Source organism: Mustela putorius, unplaced genomic scaffold, assembly GCF_011764305.1.
Source record: "Mustela putorius furo isolate JIRA1106 unplaced genomic scaffold, ASM1176430v1.1 tig00000592_pilon_pilon_pilon, whole genome shotgun sequence".
NCBI lineage: Eukaryota > Metazoa > Chordata > Mammalia > Carnivora > Mustelidae > Mustela > Mustela putorius.
The window spans coordinates 6,472,135-6,489,054 of NW_025421426.1; the positions used below are offsets into that span (position 1 = coordinate 6,472,135).

The 16,920-nt window shown below is 45.1% G+C and overlaps 1 protein-coding gene across 1 annotated transcript in view; it reads right to left on the reverse strand.

Moving 5' to 3' along the window:
- Nucleotides 1-16,920, reverse strand: part of ARFGEF2 (ADP ribosylation factor guanine nucleotide exchange factor 2) — a 97,036-nt gene that overhangs the window by 28,800 nt on the left and 51,316 nt on the right. The window contains exons 19-25 of the mRNA XM_004746243.2: nt 16,281-16,432; nt 14,914-15,042; nt 13,716-13,874; nt 10,842-10,989; nt 9,603-9,702; nt 3,894-3,934; nt 3,620-3,789 (exon numbers count right to left, since the gene is read on the reverse strand). Coding sequence (XP_004746300.1) covers nt 3,620-3,789; nt 3,894-3,934; nt 9,603-9,702; nt 10,842-10,989; nt 13,716-13,874; nt 14,914-15,042; nt 16,281-16,432 — 899 coding nt within the window. The remainder of the gene's footprint in view (nt 1-3,619; nt 3,790-3,893; nt 3,935-9,602; nt 9,703-10,841; nt 10,990-13,715; nt 13,875-14,913; nt 15,043-16,280; nt 16,433-16,920) is intronic.

Genomic DNA, 16,920 nt, shown 5'->3' on the forward strand with positions numbered 1-16,920 from the left:
ACCCCAGGACACACAAGTGTCCTAATTTAGAAGAGAAACATGGAAACTGTTTCCAAGACTCTGCCAGAATGCCAAGAGCTAAGTTACAGCTGTCTTCAGCCACCCATTTCCTCAAACCTACGAGATTCTTTTGTGCTGCAGTTCCCGAGGGGAAGCAGAACATCTTCCTGGGGTAGTAGAAAGAATGAAGAGCCCTGGAGGGAGCAACTGAGTTTTCCACAACTTTGTGCTTAATGGCTCTGATGAGATGGAAGGGACAATGGTAATGAAGGTGACGGCCATAGACTGTCTCATCACTATGTCAGCCATATCCCGAGCTGCCCATAAGTGGTCCGCAGGTAACCGAGAACTGGCACCTAATGAGCCTTAGCAACAGAACTGCAGGTGGGAATAGTGACTTCTTCTAACTGATGTTCTCTCCTGAAGAAGGCCCATGGAACATGAAATCTAGACTCTAGAAAAGCTGGGAAAGGTTTACTGAAACACTTTTGGATTATTACTTCTGAAAGAAAAAAGGATCCCAGCTAGTGGCAATATTTCACGGAATAAGTGAGCAACATTTGCTCCAGCTTAGTGGTCCTGGCCTTGGGCGAGAATACAAGGTAAGGCACAGTGACGATAATGGTTCGCATTCCCTCTCTCAAGCAATTTCACACCAGTTAAGTCGACTGGTCCACTAAGAAGTTGTTACCCAGAATAGTGAGCAAGATGATTGCTGACTGCCGGTTGATGCCTGATGGTGGTGCTGCCACTCACTCAGCAAAAGGTGGGTCTGGGTCATGTGCAGGCTCTCGAGGCAGTGTCTTCCCTGAGGGTTCAGATGAAAGGGTCACCTGCTTCTTTTTGTAAGTTTCTTCCATTCAATGGAGGGACTGCAATTCTCTTTTGGATAAGCTGTTTTTTACTCAGAGTACTTTTAAGCATCTATACTATAATTCTTCAATCCAGGAATGAGAAAATTGCTTTGAAATCATGGAATATGTTTTGGTAGGAAACAGTGCTATTGAGCTATTACTTTTCCTTTAAGAAGTTAATGGCATCTCAGATGCATACACACACACACACACACACGCACACACACACTACACACGTGTTCTGATTTTTAAAAATTTGTTAAGGGGCACCTGCGTGGCTCAGTTGGTTAAGCCGCTGCTTCGGCTCAGGTCATGATCCTGGGGTCCCTGGATGGAGTCCCGCATCGGGCTCCCTGCTCTGCTTCTTCTCTCTCTCCCACTTCTCTCTCTCCCACTCACCCTGCTTGTGTTCCCTCTCTTGCTGTCTCTCTCTTTCTGTGTCAAATAAATAAATAAAATCTTTAAAAAAAAGTTGTTTAATATATGTGTGGATGTGCCTGCATTTATGTGATGAAACCTCTAGTGGAGGGAAACAAGTGTAGTTTTCTTTCAGTAGTTGTCAGTTTTAGAACACACAAATCTCTAGCTTCTGATGTAAAAATTAATGTTAGTTTTCTAGGGATGCCTGGGTGGCTGAGTTGGTTAAGCATCAACTCTTGACTTTGGCTCAGGTCATGATCTCAGGGCTGTGGGACAGAGCCCTGTGTCAGGCTCCACGCTCAGTGGGGAGCCTACTTGAGAGTCTCTCTCCCTCTGCTCTTCCCTCGGCTTGTGTGTGTGCACTCTCTCTCTCAAATAAGCAAGCAAATCTTTAAAAAATAAAACAAAATAAAAGCTAGTTTTCTCAACAAAGATTTCAGAGCGGCGGCAACAAAAGCCAGAATATAAGAAGCAGTGACATTAACAGTGAAACTACATAGAATGTAACTTGCTCTTTGGTCATTCAGAAGACACTCGAGGATCCTGCCATGCATTCAAACACCAATGTCTGTCCAGTGACTATAATGATTTTTATGGTGTTAGCCTACATCTTGATTATAGGATATATATTTTTTAAAAGATTTTATTTATTTATTTGACACAGAGAGAGAGATCACAAGTAGGCAGAGAGGCAGGCAGAGAGGGGGGAAGCAGGCTCCCGGGTGAGCAGAGAGCCCGATGCGGGGCTTGATCCCAGGACCCTGAGACCATGAGCTGAGCCGAAGGCAGAGGCTTAACCCACCGAGCCACCCAGGCGCCCCGGGGTATATATATTTTTTAAAGATTTTATTTATTTATTTGGTAGAGAGAGACACAGCAAGAGAGGGAACACAAGTGGCAGGGGGAAGTGGGAGTGGGAAAGAGAGGGAGAAGCAGGCTCCTGCCGAGCAGGAAGCCTCACAGGGAGCTTGATCCCACGGCCCTGAGATCATGACATGAACCAAAGGCAGACGCTTAACTGAGCCACCCAGGCATCCCTGCATATGGATATTACAGTATTTTTAATACCACTAAGATGTTAATTTCATACTCCATGAGTTACCTACAAATATGTAAATATGCTCCAGAGGGAAAATGAATTTTGACAATCCTCTGCTTCTCGCAATGTCACATGGCACAGCTTTGCTTTTTTTTTTTTTTTAAAAAGACTTATTCATTCACTTGAGGATGGGGAGAGGGGCAGAGGAAAAGGGAGAGAGAAAGTCTCAAGCAGACTTTGCAAAGAGCACAAAGCCTGATGTGGGGCTCAATCTTACCACCCCAAGATCATGACCTGAGCTCAAACTAAGAGTTGAACAACTAGGGTGCCTGGGTGCTCAGTTGGTTAAGTGACTGCCTTTGGCTCAGGTCATGATCCTGGAATCCTGGGATCGAGTCCCGCATCGGGCTCCCAGCTCCATGGGGAGTCTGCTCCTCCCTCTGACCTTTTCCCCTCTCATGCTCTCTCTCACTCTCTCTCTCAAATAAATAAAATCTTAAAAAAAAAAAAAAAGAGTTGGACACCTACCTGATTGTGCCACCCAGGCGCCCCATGTACCACTTTGCTTTTATTTATTATATATATTTAAAATATTTTATTTATTCATTTGAGAGAGAGCACAAACACATGGAGGGGCAGAGGGAGACTCCCCACTGAGCTTCGAGCCCACCGTGGGGCTCGATCCCAGGAACTGGACATCATGACCTGAGCTGAAGGCAGATGCTTAACCAGCTGAGCCGCCCAGATGCCCCACCATTTCACTTTTATGAAAGACCTACCTTAGTATCTACTTCCACTAACCAAAAAAGAAAAATCCAAAGGGGATTTTTGCTTTTACAAAAAAAGGTGAAAAGTGAAAATAACATCGAGCATTTGCTTTGCAGCGAGCTGTTACAGAGGCAGCAGGCGCCCCAGCAGCCAGAGTGGCGCTGCCAAGCCCCTTCCCCGAGAACTGCACTCAGCATCTCAGCATTAAGCCACCAGAGCTTTGAACCGTGTCAGTGAGCATCTGGGCTTTATCTTAATTCTGTGACTGTCAGCAAGATGTGTCTGTCCTAAGATATCAGAAAAGGCTATAAGAGGTTATTTTGGGGTGTGGGAATGCTCAACAACTTTTCCATAGAAATTAATGGTAACTGCCTCTCTGCTTTACACTATTTCGGCTTATGAAAGTTTTCATAGCAATGTCCTACTTTTAGATAGCAGGGAAATCTGTCTAAGTGCCTAAACGCTCTCACTTCTTTGAATACAGTTGCCTGCTTTTTTCTGGACACTGATAGAGTGGTTTTTGAATCTGAAGAGTTACCTTGTTGAAGTGATCTCCAATCACATGCCATATCCGGGACCACTGCAGCCGGATCCGGTTCATGTTGTAGTACGATATCTCCACAATCTTCTGCAAGCTGAACATGCGGGGGTGGTGCGGGGAAGCCAGCTCGTCCATGGACACGGCGCACAGCCAGCGGACAAAGTCAACTACAGGCCAGACCCAACAACACATGCGAGGCTTCATTAGTAATGGCCAGACAGCCACAACATGAGGATTCTGTAGTTGTCACACACGAGTGACAAATACATACCTATGGCATTTCCATCCAGTCTGGTAGATCCAGTAAAAATTCTAGGAAGATAATTTCAGACACAATAAAATAAAAGTTAGATTTGGAAGCTGCATTTCAATTTCAAACACCGAAGAAAAGGCAAAAAAGAAGCATTTGAGGTCTGGAACCTCCACTAAAATAAATGACTGAGGCATCATAGGTACAAAACTGGTCAATGAACCTGGAGCATAAATGCCTATAATGGTAGAAAGAAAAAGTGACACATCAAAGTTGGAAGGGAGAGTAAAACGTAACATCATGTGATGTCAAAACAGTGGGGGTGTGAGAGTGAGGACCTCCAAAAAGCTGCTCCTCCATAAGATAAAAACAACAACAACAACAACAAAACCTAGCAAAAAAAAAAGTTATCCGAACCAACTCTTTCAGGACTGAGCTGTGGAAATTACCAAAGGCTGGAAAAATGTTTGTTCAAGAAAAAAGGCTCAATCTGGTATAAACAGAGACTATTATGGTGTTTTAGGCTGGCCTATTTCCATTACTGTCTTCTTGGCTCCACAGAAAGGCTGAAAACCAACAGCTTTGAAGTCACAGTAACCGTGAAACCAGTAACCTAGCTCCATGGGAGAGAAGACAACAGTCCTAGAATTTCCCCCCAAAACACCAGACTCTGAGAACTGACATTATTTGACCTGCCTGGCAATATCCTGGAAACCCCCATTTTCAGGATTTGTCTTTGACTCAGACCTCTTTGGGTGCAAAAAGCCTTTTCCCTGGGATGTTTGTCAAAAGCAACCTGTAGTCACTCCCTGAGGTGGCAGTCACAACCGGGACAAACAAGGACCTGGCCAAAGACCTGAAAGGAAAAGCTGGGAATGAGACACCCACAGGAAGCTTTATTTTATTCTTTTTAAAGATTTTATTTATTTACTTGAAAAAGAAAAAAGTGAGAGAGAGAAGAGCAAGGGAAAGGGACAGAGAGCGCAGAGAGAGGGAGGGAGAAGCAGACTTTATTTGACAGAGAGAGAGAGAGAGAGAGAGAGCACAAAAGCAGGGGGAGGGGCAGAAGGAGGAGAGTCCCTAGAGCAGGGAACCCGATGTGGGGCTCAATCCCAGGACCCTGAGGTCATGACCTGAGCTGAAAGCAAATGCTTAACTGACTGAGCCACCCAGGTGTATGGCAGAGCTTTTTAAAGCCTCCTGTGATAGGGGCTCCTGGGTGGCTCAGTCCATTAAGCATCTGCCTTCAGCTCAGGTCATGATCTCAGGGTCCTGAGACCAAGTCCTGTGTCGGGCTCTTTGCTCAGTCGGGAGCCTGCTTCTCCCTCTGCCCTTCCCCCTGCTTATGTGCTTTCTCTCTCGGTCAAATAAAAAAATAAAATCGTAAAAAAAAAATTAGGAATTCTAGAGTTGAAACCTATGAAACTGGAATGGAAAATTCACTGGAGGGGCTCAACATCAGTTCTGAGCAGACTTAAGAATTAGTGAACTTGGGGGGCGCCTGGGTGGCTCAGTGGGTTAAGCCGCTGCCTTCGGCTCAGGTCATGATCTCAGGGTCCTGGGATCGAGTCCCGCATCGGGCTCTCTGCTCAGCAGGGAGCCTGCTTCCTTCTCTCTCTCTCTGCCTGCCTCTCAGTGTACTTGTAATTTCTCTCTGTCAAATAAATAAATAAAATCTTTAAAAAAAAAAAAAAAAAAAAAAAAAAAAAAAAAGAATTAGTGAACTTGGGGTACCGGGGTGACTCAGTGGGTTAAAGCCTCTGCCTTCAGCTCAGGTCATGACCACAGGGTCCTGGGATCGAGCCCCGCATCGGGCTCTCTGCTCAGCGGGGAGCCTGCTTACCCCTCCATCCCTGCCTGCCTCTCTGCCTACCTGTGATCTCTGTCAAATACATAAATAAAATCTTTTAAAAAATTTATTAAAAAAAAAAAGAAAGAATAAGTAAACTTGAAGACAGGTTAAATGAGATTATGCAGTGTGAGGAACAGAAATAAAAAGGAATATTTAAGAAATGAAGAAAATGTCACAGACCTGTGAGACACTACCAAGTACATACACATACACAGAAGGGGGAGTCCTAAAAAAAGATGAAAGAGGCTAGAAGAACTTATGAAGAAATAATGGCTAAAAACTCCCCAAATTTGATGAAAAACAACAACCTATACATCCAAGAAGCTCAACAAACTCTAGTAAGATAAACTCAGACATATAATAATCAAAATGTTGAAAGCCACAGAGTGAAAGAATCTTGGAAGTAGCAAAAAAGCAGAGACTCACCACTGTGTAAAGGGATCCTACAGAAAATTATCAGTTGATTTCTCATCACAAATCACAGAGGTCAAAGGCAGTGGGATATCAGATTCAAGGTGCTGAAATAAGACTACAAACCAAATATTCTGTATGTACCAAAACCAACCTTCAAAAAATGAAGGAGTAACTAAAATACCCTGAGATAAACAAAATCTGAGATAATTCATTGCTAACTGAGCTGCCCTATAAGAACTATTAAACTAAGTTCTTCATGTTGAAATCAAAGGAAAGATAATAAGTCAAAAGTATCTGAAGAAAGAAAGAACACTGGTAAAGATGCCTGGGGAAACACGTATTTTCTGTTTGTAATTCATTTTTATCCATCTGATTTGAGGATGGCAAAAGTAATTGTCAGTAATCTGTGTTGATGGGCAGGTGTGTATAAACATGTAACTTATATGGAAACAGCAGAAAGGAGAGGGCAGAGAACGGAGCTGTATAGGAGGCAAGATGTTTCATACTACTCAAGTTAAGTGGACGCTAACTCAAAGTCAAATGTTAAAGTTAATCATGATTCCCCAAAGCAATCAGTAAGAAAAACTCTGAAAAAACACAGTAAAAGAAACGAGGAAAATAAAATAATACACTAGAAAATTTCTTAACACCAACGAAAGCAGTGATATTGAAGGAATGGAGAAAATGACACAACACATATTTATAAAAAAAGAAAAAGCACGGATCTAAATTCTACCCATCAACAATTGAATTATGATTAAATCTAAATAGATAAAACACTTTAATTCAAAGGAAGAGATTAGTGGATGGACTAAAATAAACATGGTCCAACCATCTGTTGTCTAGAAACTCACTTTATTATTATTATTATTACCTTTTTTTTTTTTTTTTAAATAAGCTCTACACCCAACGTGGGGCTTGAACTCCTATCTCTGAGATCAAGAGTAGCATGCTCTATCAACTAAGCCAGCCAGGTGCCCCCAGAGAGACTTGCTTTAGATTCAAAGACACAAACAGGCTGAAAATTAAGGAATAAAAAAGACACAGCTTATCAAAAAAGTAACCAAAAGAGAACTGGGTGGTTGCACCAATGTAAGACAAGAGATTGCAAAATCATTACTAGAGTCAAAGAACATTTTATAACATAAAAGGTTTAATTTGTCAAGAAAACATACACATACATATGCACCTAACAACAAAGCCCCAAAATCACAAGGCACAACAGATAAAACTGAAAGGGAGAAATGGACAATTCAACAACGCCCAGAATCAGCAAATCTATACAGAGAGAATGAAGATTAGTGGCCATAAGGACTGGCAGGGGAGGAAATGGGCAGTGACTGATAATAAGCACAGGTTGCTGAAAATGCTATGAAATTCAAAGCTTCTCAGCCTTTTGGCTAAGACCAAGTATGAAATTTGATAGTGGTGCTGACCACACAACTCTGAATATACGAAAACCCACAGAGCTGTACACACATATTTTAAAGATGTATTTATTTGAGAGAGAGAAAGTGTATGCAAGAGAGCACAGAGCATGAGGGGCGGGAGGGGCAGAAGGAGAGGCAGAGGGAAGGAATCTCAAGCAGACTCCCTACGAGTGTGATCTTACGACCCTGAGATCATGACCTGAGCTGAAATAAAGAGTTGGATGCTTAACTGGCTGAGGCACCCAGGCACCTCCTGAATTGTACATTTTAAAAGAATAAGTCTTTTGGTATATGAATTATATCTCAATTTTTTAAAAATGTAATGGCGGGGCGCCTGGGTGGCTCAGTGGGTTAAGCCGCTGCCTTCGGCTCAGGTCATGATCTCAGGGTCCTGGGATCGAGTCCTGCATCGGGCTCTCTGCTCAGCAGGGAGCCTGCTTCCCTCTCTCTCTCTCTCTGCCTGCCTCTCCATCTACTTGTGATTTCTCTCTGTCAAATAAATAAATAAAATCTTAAAAAAAAAAAAAAGTAATGGCACACAAAATGATGCTGGGATAATAGTATCCATGAGCTGGCTAAGGCAGAGAAACAGAAAAGAAATTAGTGTGGTTAATGGAATAAACATTTTGTACTTTTAGCCTAAACCTAACTGAAAAATGTGAGGAAAAACTCATCAAAAGTATGTTACAGACAATACCTCTGTTGGAGAGAAGCAGGGAAGCAATAGGATCAAGGTAATCAAAATACACTGATAAAGAGTTTAAAATACGAAGAGGACTGTTCTGAGAACAATACAAATGATGCCCCAATTCTATACCGCTATCATCTCAATAATGTCTATATTTATTTATTAACTTTTAAAGCTCATTTTAAAGATTTTATTTATTTATTTATTTGACAGAAAAAAAGAGAGAGAGAGAGAGAGAGATGGTAAGAGAGGGAACACAAGCAAGGGGCGTGGAAGAGGGAAAAGCAGGCTCCCCCCTGCGAGCAGGGAGCCTGATGTGAGGCTCGATCCCAGGACCCTGGGATCATGACCAGAGCCAAATGCAGATGCTTAATGACTGAGCCACCCAGGCGTCGTAACACTGCCTGTATTTACTATTGTGGGAAAGTCATTAACCACATGAGCAGCAGTGTACATGATTACTGAAGGGTACTTTTCAGGACTTTGTTCATTTTGGAAAATTCATATATATTTTTAAGGGTTTTATTTATTCATTTGACAGAGATCACAAGTAGGCAGAGAAAGAGAGGAAGGGAAGCAGACTCCATGCTGAGCAGAGAGCCCAATGTGGGGCTCGATCCCAGGACCCTGGGATCATGACCTGAGCTGAAGGCAGAGGCTTTAACCTACTGAGCCACCCAGGCGCCCTGGAAAATTCATATTTTAAATACTGGTATCTAATGAATGTCTTTCAATAAGAATACCTATATTTCTTGTGACTGTTTAGTTTAAGGAAACGGGTATCATGGAAAGGTTCTAAGGAAAAAGAAATGCAAACTATCAATGTGGCCACCTCTCACTCATACACAGGCTTTATACCTTAAGCCCTTTTTGAAATTTTTTAAAGATTTTATTTATTTATTTGACAGACAGAGATCACAAGTAGGCAGAGAGGCAGGCAGAGAGAGAGGAGGAAGCAGGCTCCCTGCTGAGCAGAGAGCCTGATGTGGGGCTCGATCCCAGGACCCTGGGATCATGACCTGAGCCAAAGGCAGAGGCTTTAACCCACTGAGCCACCCAGGTGCCCCGCCTTTTTGAAAAATTTTAAAGGGTAATTTCTACTAAGGAAACAAGGTAATCTAAAACATCAACACAAGCAAAAACACTTATTTTTAAAAAGGTCAGGAATTCAAATGAACATGAAGGTTAATAGCAGCTGTGGATCACGTGTGCCACTTCCTAGTTCGAGTGATCTAGAGCTCACAACACTTACAAGAGTCAAACAGATTAAGAAGAATCCATTAACCACACAGAGGATCTGCCAAGCTCCTGGACAGTCCAGCTTCACTGGAGAACAAAATCATTACCTGTCTACAGCTACAACCACACTCTGCGAGCTGGTCTCACCAACTGATTCCTGGAAGCTGGCCATCTGTCTTTTATCCACTCCACCACTCACCAAATTACCTGAAACACAATGCACAAAATCAGAATCGCTTCAGAAACAGTCAAGTATTTAGATCAAAGTATTCTGTGGCATCGGTATGCAGAGACGAGAGCCATAAGAGAATGGTTTGCAGGCACAACAAAACAAAACAAAACAAAAACACCCTCAAGTGATGACAGAATAAAATTAAACGAAGGCTTTGGCATTTGAAATACATTCTGATTCTTAAAATACGAGCTCCCTTGCTTGTACCAACCACCTCCCTTTCTTAATAGTCTTGCTCATTTTTACAGGGTCGAATGCCTACATTTAAGAGAACAAATACACAGTTAAGCAGCAGCAGCTTAGAGCTTCTAGAGACGGGACGGCCGGTACCTGCTCCGCGTCCCCTGTGCTCTCCACGACCTCACTCCAGCCATCCCTGCACGTGCCCTAAGCAGCAGCTGCTAGTACAGCCTCCCCCGTCCACACGGTGTGAGCTCTTCCCCGCCACTCTGTACTATTCCAGTCCGTGTCCCTGGGACCTAGGAGCCTGCCCTCTGCCCTGAGACAGCCTGGGTTGGAAACCTGGCCCTGCCACTTGCCGCAGTGCGATCACTTCAGCCCAGCGTCACCTTCCTCAATCACAAGATGAGGATGACAACAGTGCCAATCTCACTGTGTGACTAAGAGAATTAAATGAGTTAAAATGAGTAAACCAAGTGCTTAGAATGTGGCCAGGCACATTTGTTTGTCTTATTTGCTGTCAGAGCCCACCGACGGGAGCTTCTCGATTCCACGAGAAACCATTCCAGATAACGAACATGGAAGTGACGCTGCACCTACTTGTCAAAATCTGGAGATACACACCCCCACTCCTCTAACACTAGGTACTAAAGCGGTACCCTTCTGAAGTAAATGGCTTCTCCCCCCAATATACTTAACATGCACAGAAAGAAAAGTAATGCACCCTGCTGATTTTGATAAAACAGGCATTTACTCAACAGTTTAATCACAGTTAAGAGAGCCAAAGCAGCACTTCCACGTCCACTAATAAACATACTGTCAGCGGGCACACAAGGAAGAGCTGGTTTGCGTGACAGTCCTGAGAGACAGGAAGCGTTTCATTCCGGTTAACTTGTGACTCCACGATGGCCAGCCGTGGGGCCTGGTGTCTTACCAAGGCCAAGGCCCATGAACTCTTCTCCCGCCAGTGTGTGGCCCTTCAGGCTCCCTTCTCTTTCACGCCCAGATCCAGACAGGTAGCGCGTTTTCACCCCGGTTCCTATCAGCTGAGCGAGCTCCAGCTGGCTGATGCACTTCAAGATCTAACAAAAAGGACATCAGGCATGAAGAAGTGAGTTCCCATTTCCGGCCTGCAAAGGTCACTGCAATCTTAGTCCTTCAAGAGCTCTTTGAAACACACAGCTTTTCAGGTGAGAATGAAATCTGAGGGTCTTGGGGTGGTTTTCCTAATCCTGGCGAGGCAACCCCCTGACTACAGGCCTGGAAGACAGACGTCACTATCTTTTTTTCAAACTGTTAAAAAGTAGAAGAGAAAATGGCCAAAAGAAAAGCGGGTACAATGCAGTTACGCCATACAGATGTTTAATTATGCAAATGTCATAAGCGCTCGAGAAAGAGAGAAAAGCTGTCTGACTGGAGCAGGGCATCCCCCACCAGGAAGTCGCCACCCGCTCTACTCAGCCCCCCTTGTCCCCTCTCTATTCCACCCCTCAGACGCAAACGCTAGCCTCCCTGCTGCTCCGTTCACTTGCTATTCCTTACACTCTTCCCCACGGCTCACTCCCCGCTTAGATTCCCAGCTCACACATGTGTCCCTGAGACCTCTCTCGACTGCCCCGAGATTGCATGCATACCCTCTCTACTACCATTCCCTGGCCACAATTCCCCACCCCCCAGCCCTTACCACTTTTGGCCTTATGCCACATATTTGCTTGTTCTCGGCCTGAAGTACCAACAGGGCGTCAATGCTGTCTTGTTCACTGCTGGATCCCCTAGCACTTAAAATAGCTGGTGGTTATTACTCGGTTAACTGAGTGAATCAGAACATGTCCTGGAATGGGTGTGCAGTTAGAAAAATATTGTAGCTTCCGGGCCCACGGGGTGGTTCTGGGGTGGAGAAGACAAACCTACACACAAGCCTTTTCTCAATGGGAGTTTATCTGAAGAAACAGACATGGGTCTTGACTTCTACTGGAGGAAAAACTGGTTGCCAGAAACTTTTCAAGGGACAGCATGGAGGTCTCCAGGTAAACCCTTCCTAAGGGATTTTCATGGGAACTTCTGACTAAAGCTGGGTTTTGCCTTTCATGCTGACGTTATGACCTGATCTCAGAACATGGAGTCCACTATACCACTGAGTACGGCTTGGTACTGAGAAAGGTACTTAATTCTAGCAGACAGAGCCGTGCCCTGATTGCTCCACATACAACGATCCTACTAAATTATCACCAGTAAACTCCTATTAACTCCCTCCCTTTTCCAGAAGCGGAGGATGGCCAGCGTCTCAAGTATGTTGACAACTTGCAGCCAAGGACTTCTTGGCTCTAGCCTGATTTCTTTCTTTCTTTCTTTTTTTTAAGATTTTATTTATTTATTTGACAGAGAGAGATCACAAGTAGGCAGAGAGGCAGGCAGAGAGAGAGAGGAGGAAGAAGCAAGCCCCCCGCCGAGCAGAGAGGTCCTGGACTCAATCCCAGGACCCTGAGATCATGACACGAGCCGAAGGCAGCGGCTCAACCCACTGAGCCACCCAGGTGCCCTCTAGCCTGATTTCTGACCATCAAATAGGTGGTAATTCATTTTAACATTTCTGGGTGCTGCTATATCCATGGCAACCAGCAGGAACCCTATTGAGATCGTGCCTCTGAGGTTAAAAAAAGTTCTATGAGAGAAAGCAGCTATTTACTCATTCAGTACGTACTGCGACTCCTCAGAAAACAGGAATTTACTTAAAAACAAAACAAAGCAGCAACAACAACAACAACAACAAAATGGCTCCTGGCTGGTTCAGTTGGTGGAACATGTGATTCTTGATCTTGGGGTCCTGAGTCTGAGCCCCACCCTGGGCACAGAGATAACTTAAAGAACAAAAACAAAAACCAAAACCCAACCGACCATCCCTCCCTACTCCGACCCACTCCATCTCTTCTAATACGGAAAACTCCAAGGGTGGGATGGAGGAAGGGAAGGCTGGGCGACAGGGGACAAAGGTACATGCCGCGATGAGCGGGAGGGGGAGGGCTAACACCTCCCGGGTCCTCACCACCTGCCAAATGTAGTTCTGGGCCCCGGACAGGCCCTCCTTTCACCTCACGGCAACCCCACGAAGGTGCAGCCCGCATGGGACCTGTATACCACACAGGCAGGCAGAGCTGCAAACCCACACCGGACCGCAGCAGTCCAGCCTTCCCCCTTAAGGACTTGACCCCATGGGGGAGGAGGCAGCCACGTCCCCTCTAGGTACCCATGGTACCTAGGTATCACCACTCTGCACACTCACCTCTACTCTTACAGTTTTTCTCTCTAAAGCAAGAAGCAATATGTGCAGACACCAGAGAAATCAGGTAATGTAATTTAAGGGAAAAAGGCAGAAAATAAATCTGCATAATTCTATCACTCGGGATTTTTAACACTTTTCCTTATCCTTTTCAGGTATGATTAGGAAAGAGATCAGGCTCCCAGGGATATTATGAGCTCCCAGGAGGAGCCCAAGGGCTTGGGGCAGTGGAAGGAAATCTGTTGCAAAAGCAAACTCATGCTAACCGGAGCTGGTGGCGGGGGTCGGGGGTGGGGGTGGTTGTGCTCTTGTGACATGGAGCATCTGGACGCACCCACCACAGGCCAGAGGCTGACTTTCAGAGACATGAGGTATTTGTGCATAAAGGAAAAGACAGAGTTAAAGCGAGACTTGACTCTAGTTGCAGAACTGGAACCGACCCAAGACAGAAGATGGACACTGAATGAGAGGAATGCTGGGAGTTCTCCTAACTAACAAAAGGCAATGATCAGGCTTTCAAAGGAAATGCACCTCGTGCCAGGAGTTCCCAAGGTAGTTGCCATCGGTGTGCGCCACTGTTATGAGCGTCTTTATGGTGTCGATGTTTTTCTGCTTCATTTCTGTGATGCTGGAGCTGGCCGTCAGCAGAGAGAAGCGAGCAAGAGCCTGAACATAAGCATCTCGTTCCAGCTGCAACGAAACCCAACCAGGAGAGCGTGCTGAGATGCCACCCTTAGCATGCCAGCTGGCATGACCACGCGCCTGTGTGTGCACAGGGCTCCTGATACCGTCTGTACACACAGCAACGTGCCAGTTCTTCCGTGCTGGTGTCTTCCTGCTACCCAGCATCCCCATGAGCCACGTGGCTGAAAGCTGGTTCTCTCCTTTGCACCTGACCTCAAACTTAAATTCCATGTTCACTTCCCTCTGGAGGGAGTAGGAGAGGAATCTGTAGAATGTTAAGAGTGCCACATACACTCTAGTTTCTGGAACACCCCTGCAATGTAGGCCTATTTCCTCAACTCTACAGAAGAGGGACCAAGGGTGTCTTAGAGAGGAGCTGGTTGGGCCAATGTCATGTGGCTAAAGAAGCAGCAGGGCTAGGTTTTGCAAGCCAGACTGCCTGATGTCAAAGCCTAGGAGCTTGGTACAGAAGAAAATGTCTAACTGTAAAATACACAGGAATAGAACATTCGAGTTTTTCAAAATAAATGGGTGCAAGTTCTTACTTAGGAAATAATGGGTGGGACTGACAGCCTCCTAACTGGTAAGTTTGAGAATTGTACTCAATTCTCAAAGGATCAGTTGTTTGAATTTTTTCAAGATGCAAAGGTTTACAGACATACTTATTTTGCAGTAAATTGTTTCCCCCAGAGAAGACTTGGAAATGAAGGACATTATAATAAAAACTGATCTTAAAAGGAAAAGTAATATTTTAGCACAAGGGCAGGCTAATTAGGCAGGCAGATGGGAAGTCTGTTTTGTCGAATGCAATCAAGTGGCTTAGACCCTACCTACCTGCTGAGGAGGGTTACAATCCAAATCTCCAGTTTCCCCCTAATGAACCTGTTGTCAGCATAAATCCGTGGGCTTCTTCTCAGCAGGCATGAGTAGGTAGTTTGCTGAGACTTTCTGGCTAATTGGAAGTGTCTGATAGTTTCTGAGTTTTGCCAAATCTGAAAGAACACAGCCCACCAGGCTCTCTGGAGCCCTGCTAACTTCCACCCACCTGCATTCCAAAGATGCAGGCAATCCGGATTGCGCATCGGATGCCCTCCAAACACAGGGAGGCCACCTCCGTATCATCACAGTTCTGCAGTCCGATGCTGTAGGCTGCCAACAGCGGCGTCCACACCAGCTGAAAGGAAGTGAGGGTTCCATCATGTCTAGGGTTTCAGCATGGAGAAAGCACTCAGAGGTGACGCTGTTCGTTATGAACACAGCCAGCATGCCAAGTTCACTCCTATTTTGATTTCAATCTATGCCGTTCACAATATAAAATGATTCCTCAACTGTTGTCAAAGGTATCACTACAGATACACTCCTCACTACACGTATGGTTCAAAAGGAAGGAAGAGAAATACGTGGGGAGTGTGCCACCACCACGTCTACGTGCATTCGTGGCAGACATCACTCATCAACAGGCTAGTCCGTTCCCTGCGAAGTCTACTCAGGGCAGAAGAATGGTTCTTGCACAGTGTATCGGGCAGGCAGTGCCCATTAGGCTGGCACAGGGAATAAAACCTACACACATCGGGGTGTCGTACGTAGCAGAGCAGCTCCCTCGCTGCGATCTATTGAAAGTCAGCCCTTGACACAAAGGCTTGAAAATAAATAAATAAATAAATAAAATAAAAATAAAAATTAAAGAAATAAAATATTAAGACAAAAAAAACCCACAAAACCTACACACAACTCATACTCTATAGTTTTTTGAAAAGCACCTAATTCAAATTATTTAGACTTTACTTTTCCTCCAATTTTCCTGTGAATGCCCTGGAAATAAAAGGTTCACAAGAATCTACAAGTGCTCAACTAATAGGATATTGACAGCTACTACAAAAATACCTTAGAGAAAAACTATGCGTTATGTCTACAAGGCACGTATCTGTTCCAGACTTTAAAAAAGGAGACACTTCAGGATATTGTCTTTTTACCTCCAACTAGTTTCATCTGGTAAACTCACCCGGAGGCCACAAAGGTGAGAGGTCAAAATGAAACTATCTGTTTACCCTGAATGGCTCTTCATTCATTCAGTAGCCCCCAGCAGCCCCGACAACAACCCTGTGCTTGTCCCCATTTTACAGATGAGGAACACAGAGAGGCTGAGTAAGCTGACCAAGGTCACAGAGCTCCAAGGTGGCAAAGGCAGGATGCAAACCATCCATTCTGACTATGGGGCCCATGCTGGCACACGCCCCATGCCATCAAAGGGCTTCTGGGAAGGACTCGCTTGAGTTACTGTCCAGACAGAAGCACCCAGACCTGACCTCTCCTCTCCTCCACCTCTTCGCCATTACAGAGTCTCTGGTTGGCTTCTAGCCGGCCCCCTCCAGAGTCAGGCCGAGCCAGGTCCTGGCTTCTCAGGATACTCACTTTGAACATCGGGCGGACATGGTCCAAGTGAGTGGCGCTGGTGAACGGGGCCTTGGCATGGCTCACGGCCTCCATTAGCGCTTTGGCCGTTCTGGCCATCTGCTCCATCTCCAGGTTGTACAGCAGCCGTCTCTGTTTTTCACTAGCTACGCCTACAGAGAAATGAGAATCTAATAGCAGCCGCTGATACCCACTGAGTGCTCGCTGTGGGCTAGGCATGGTTTTAAAAGATTTACAATGGTTAAGTCACAAATCTTCCTGAGTCCCTTCATGAGTGTGTTCCCAACAGTACCCTTTTACTGACGGGGGAAATGAGGCACAGACAGGCTCAGCTCTCTGACCAGGGACACACACCCAGTAAGGAGTGGAGGTGGGACTGCAGCCTGTCCCAGTGTGGCTCTGCAGCCTGTGCTCTCGGTCTCTGCGCTCTGCTGAAGCCAAGAGTGTCACGGGCCTTCCCCCATAGAATTCTCGAAGTTAGCACCATCACCACTGGCATTAAAGCAGTTTTAAGGAACACTGAGTGGGATAATTTAGCTCTCAGATTACTCATTTTAAATACCTTCTTGTAGCTAATCACAAATCTAGCAAGAAGATGGTTATGAGAAAATCAACATAATCACCCTGATTTAAACACATT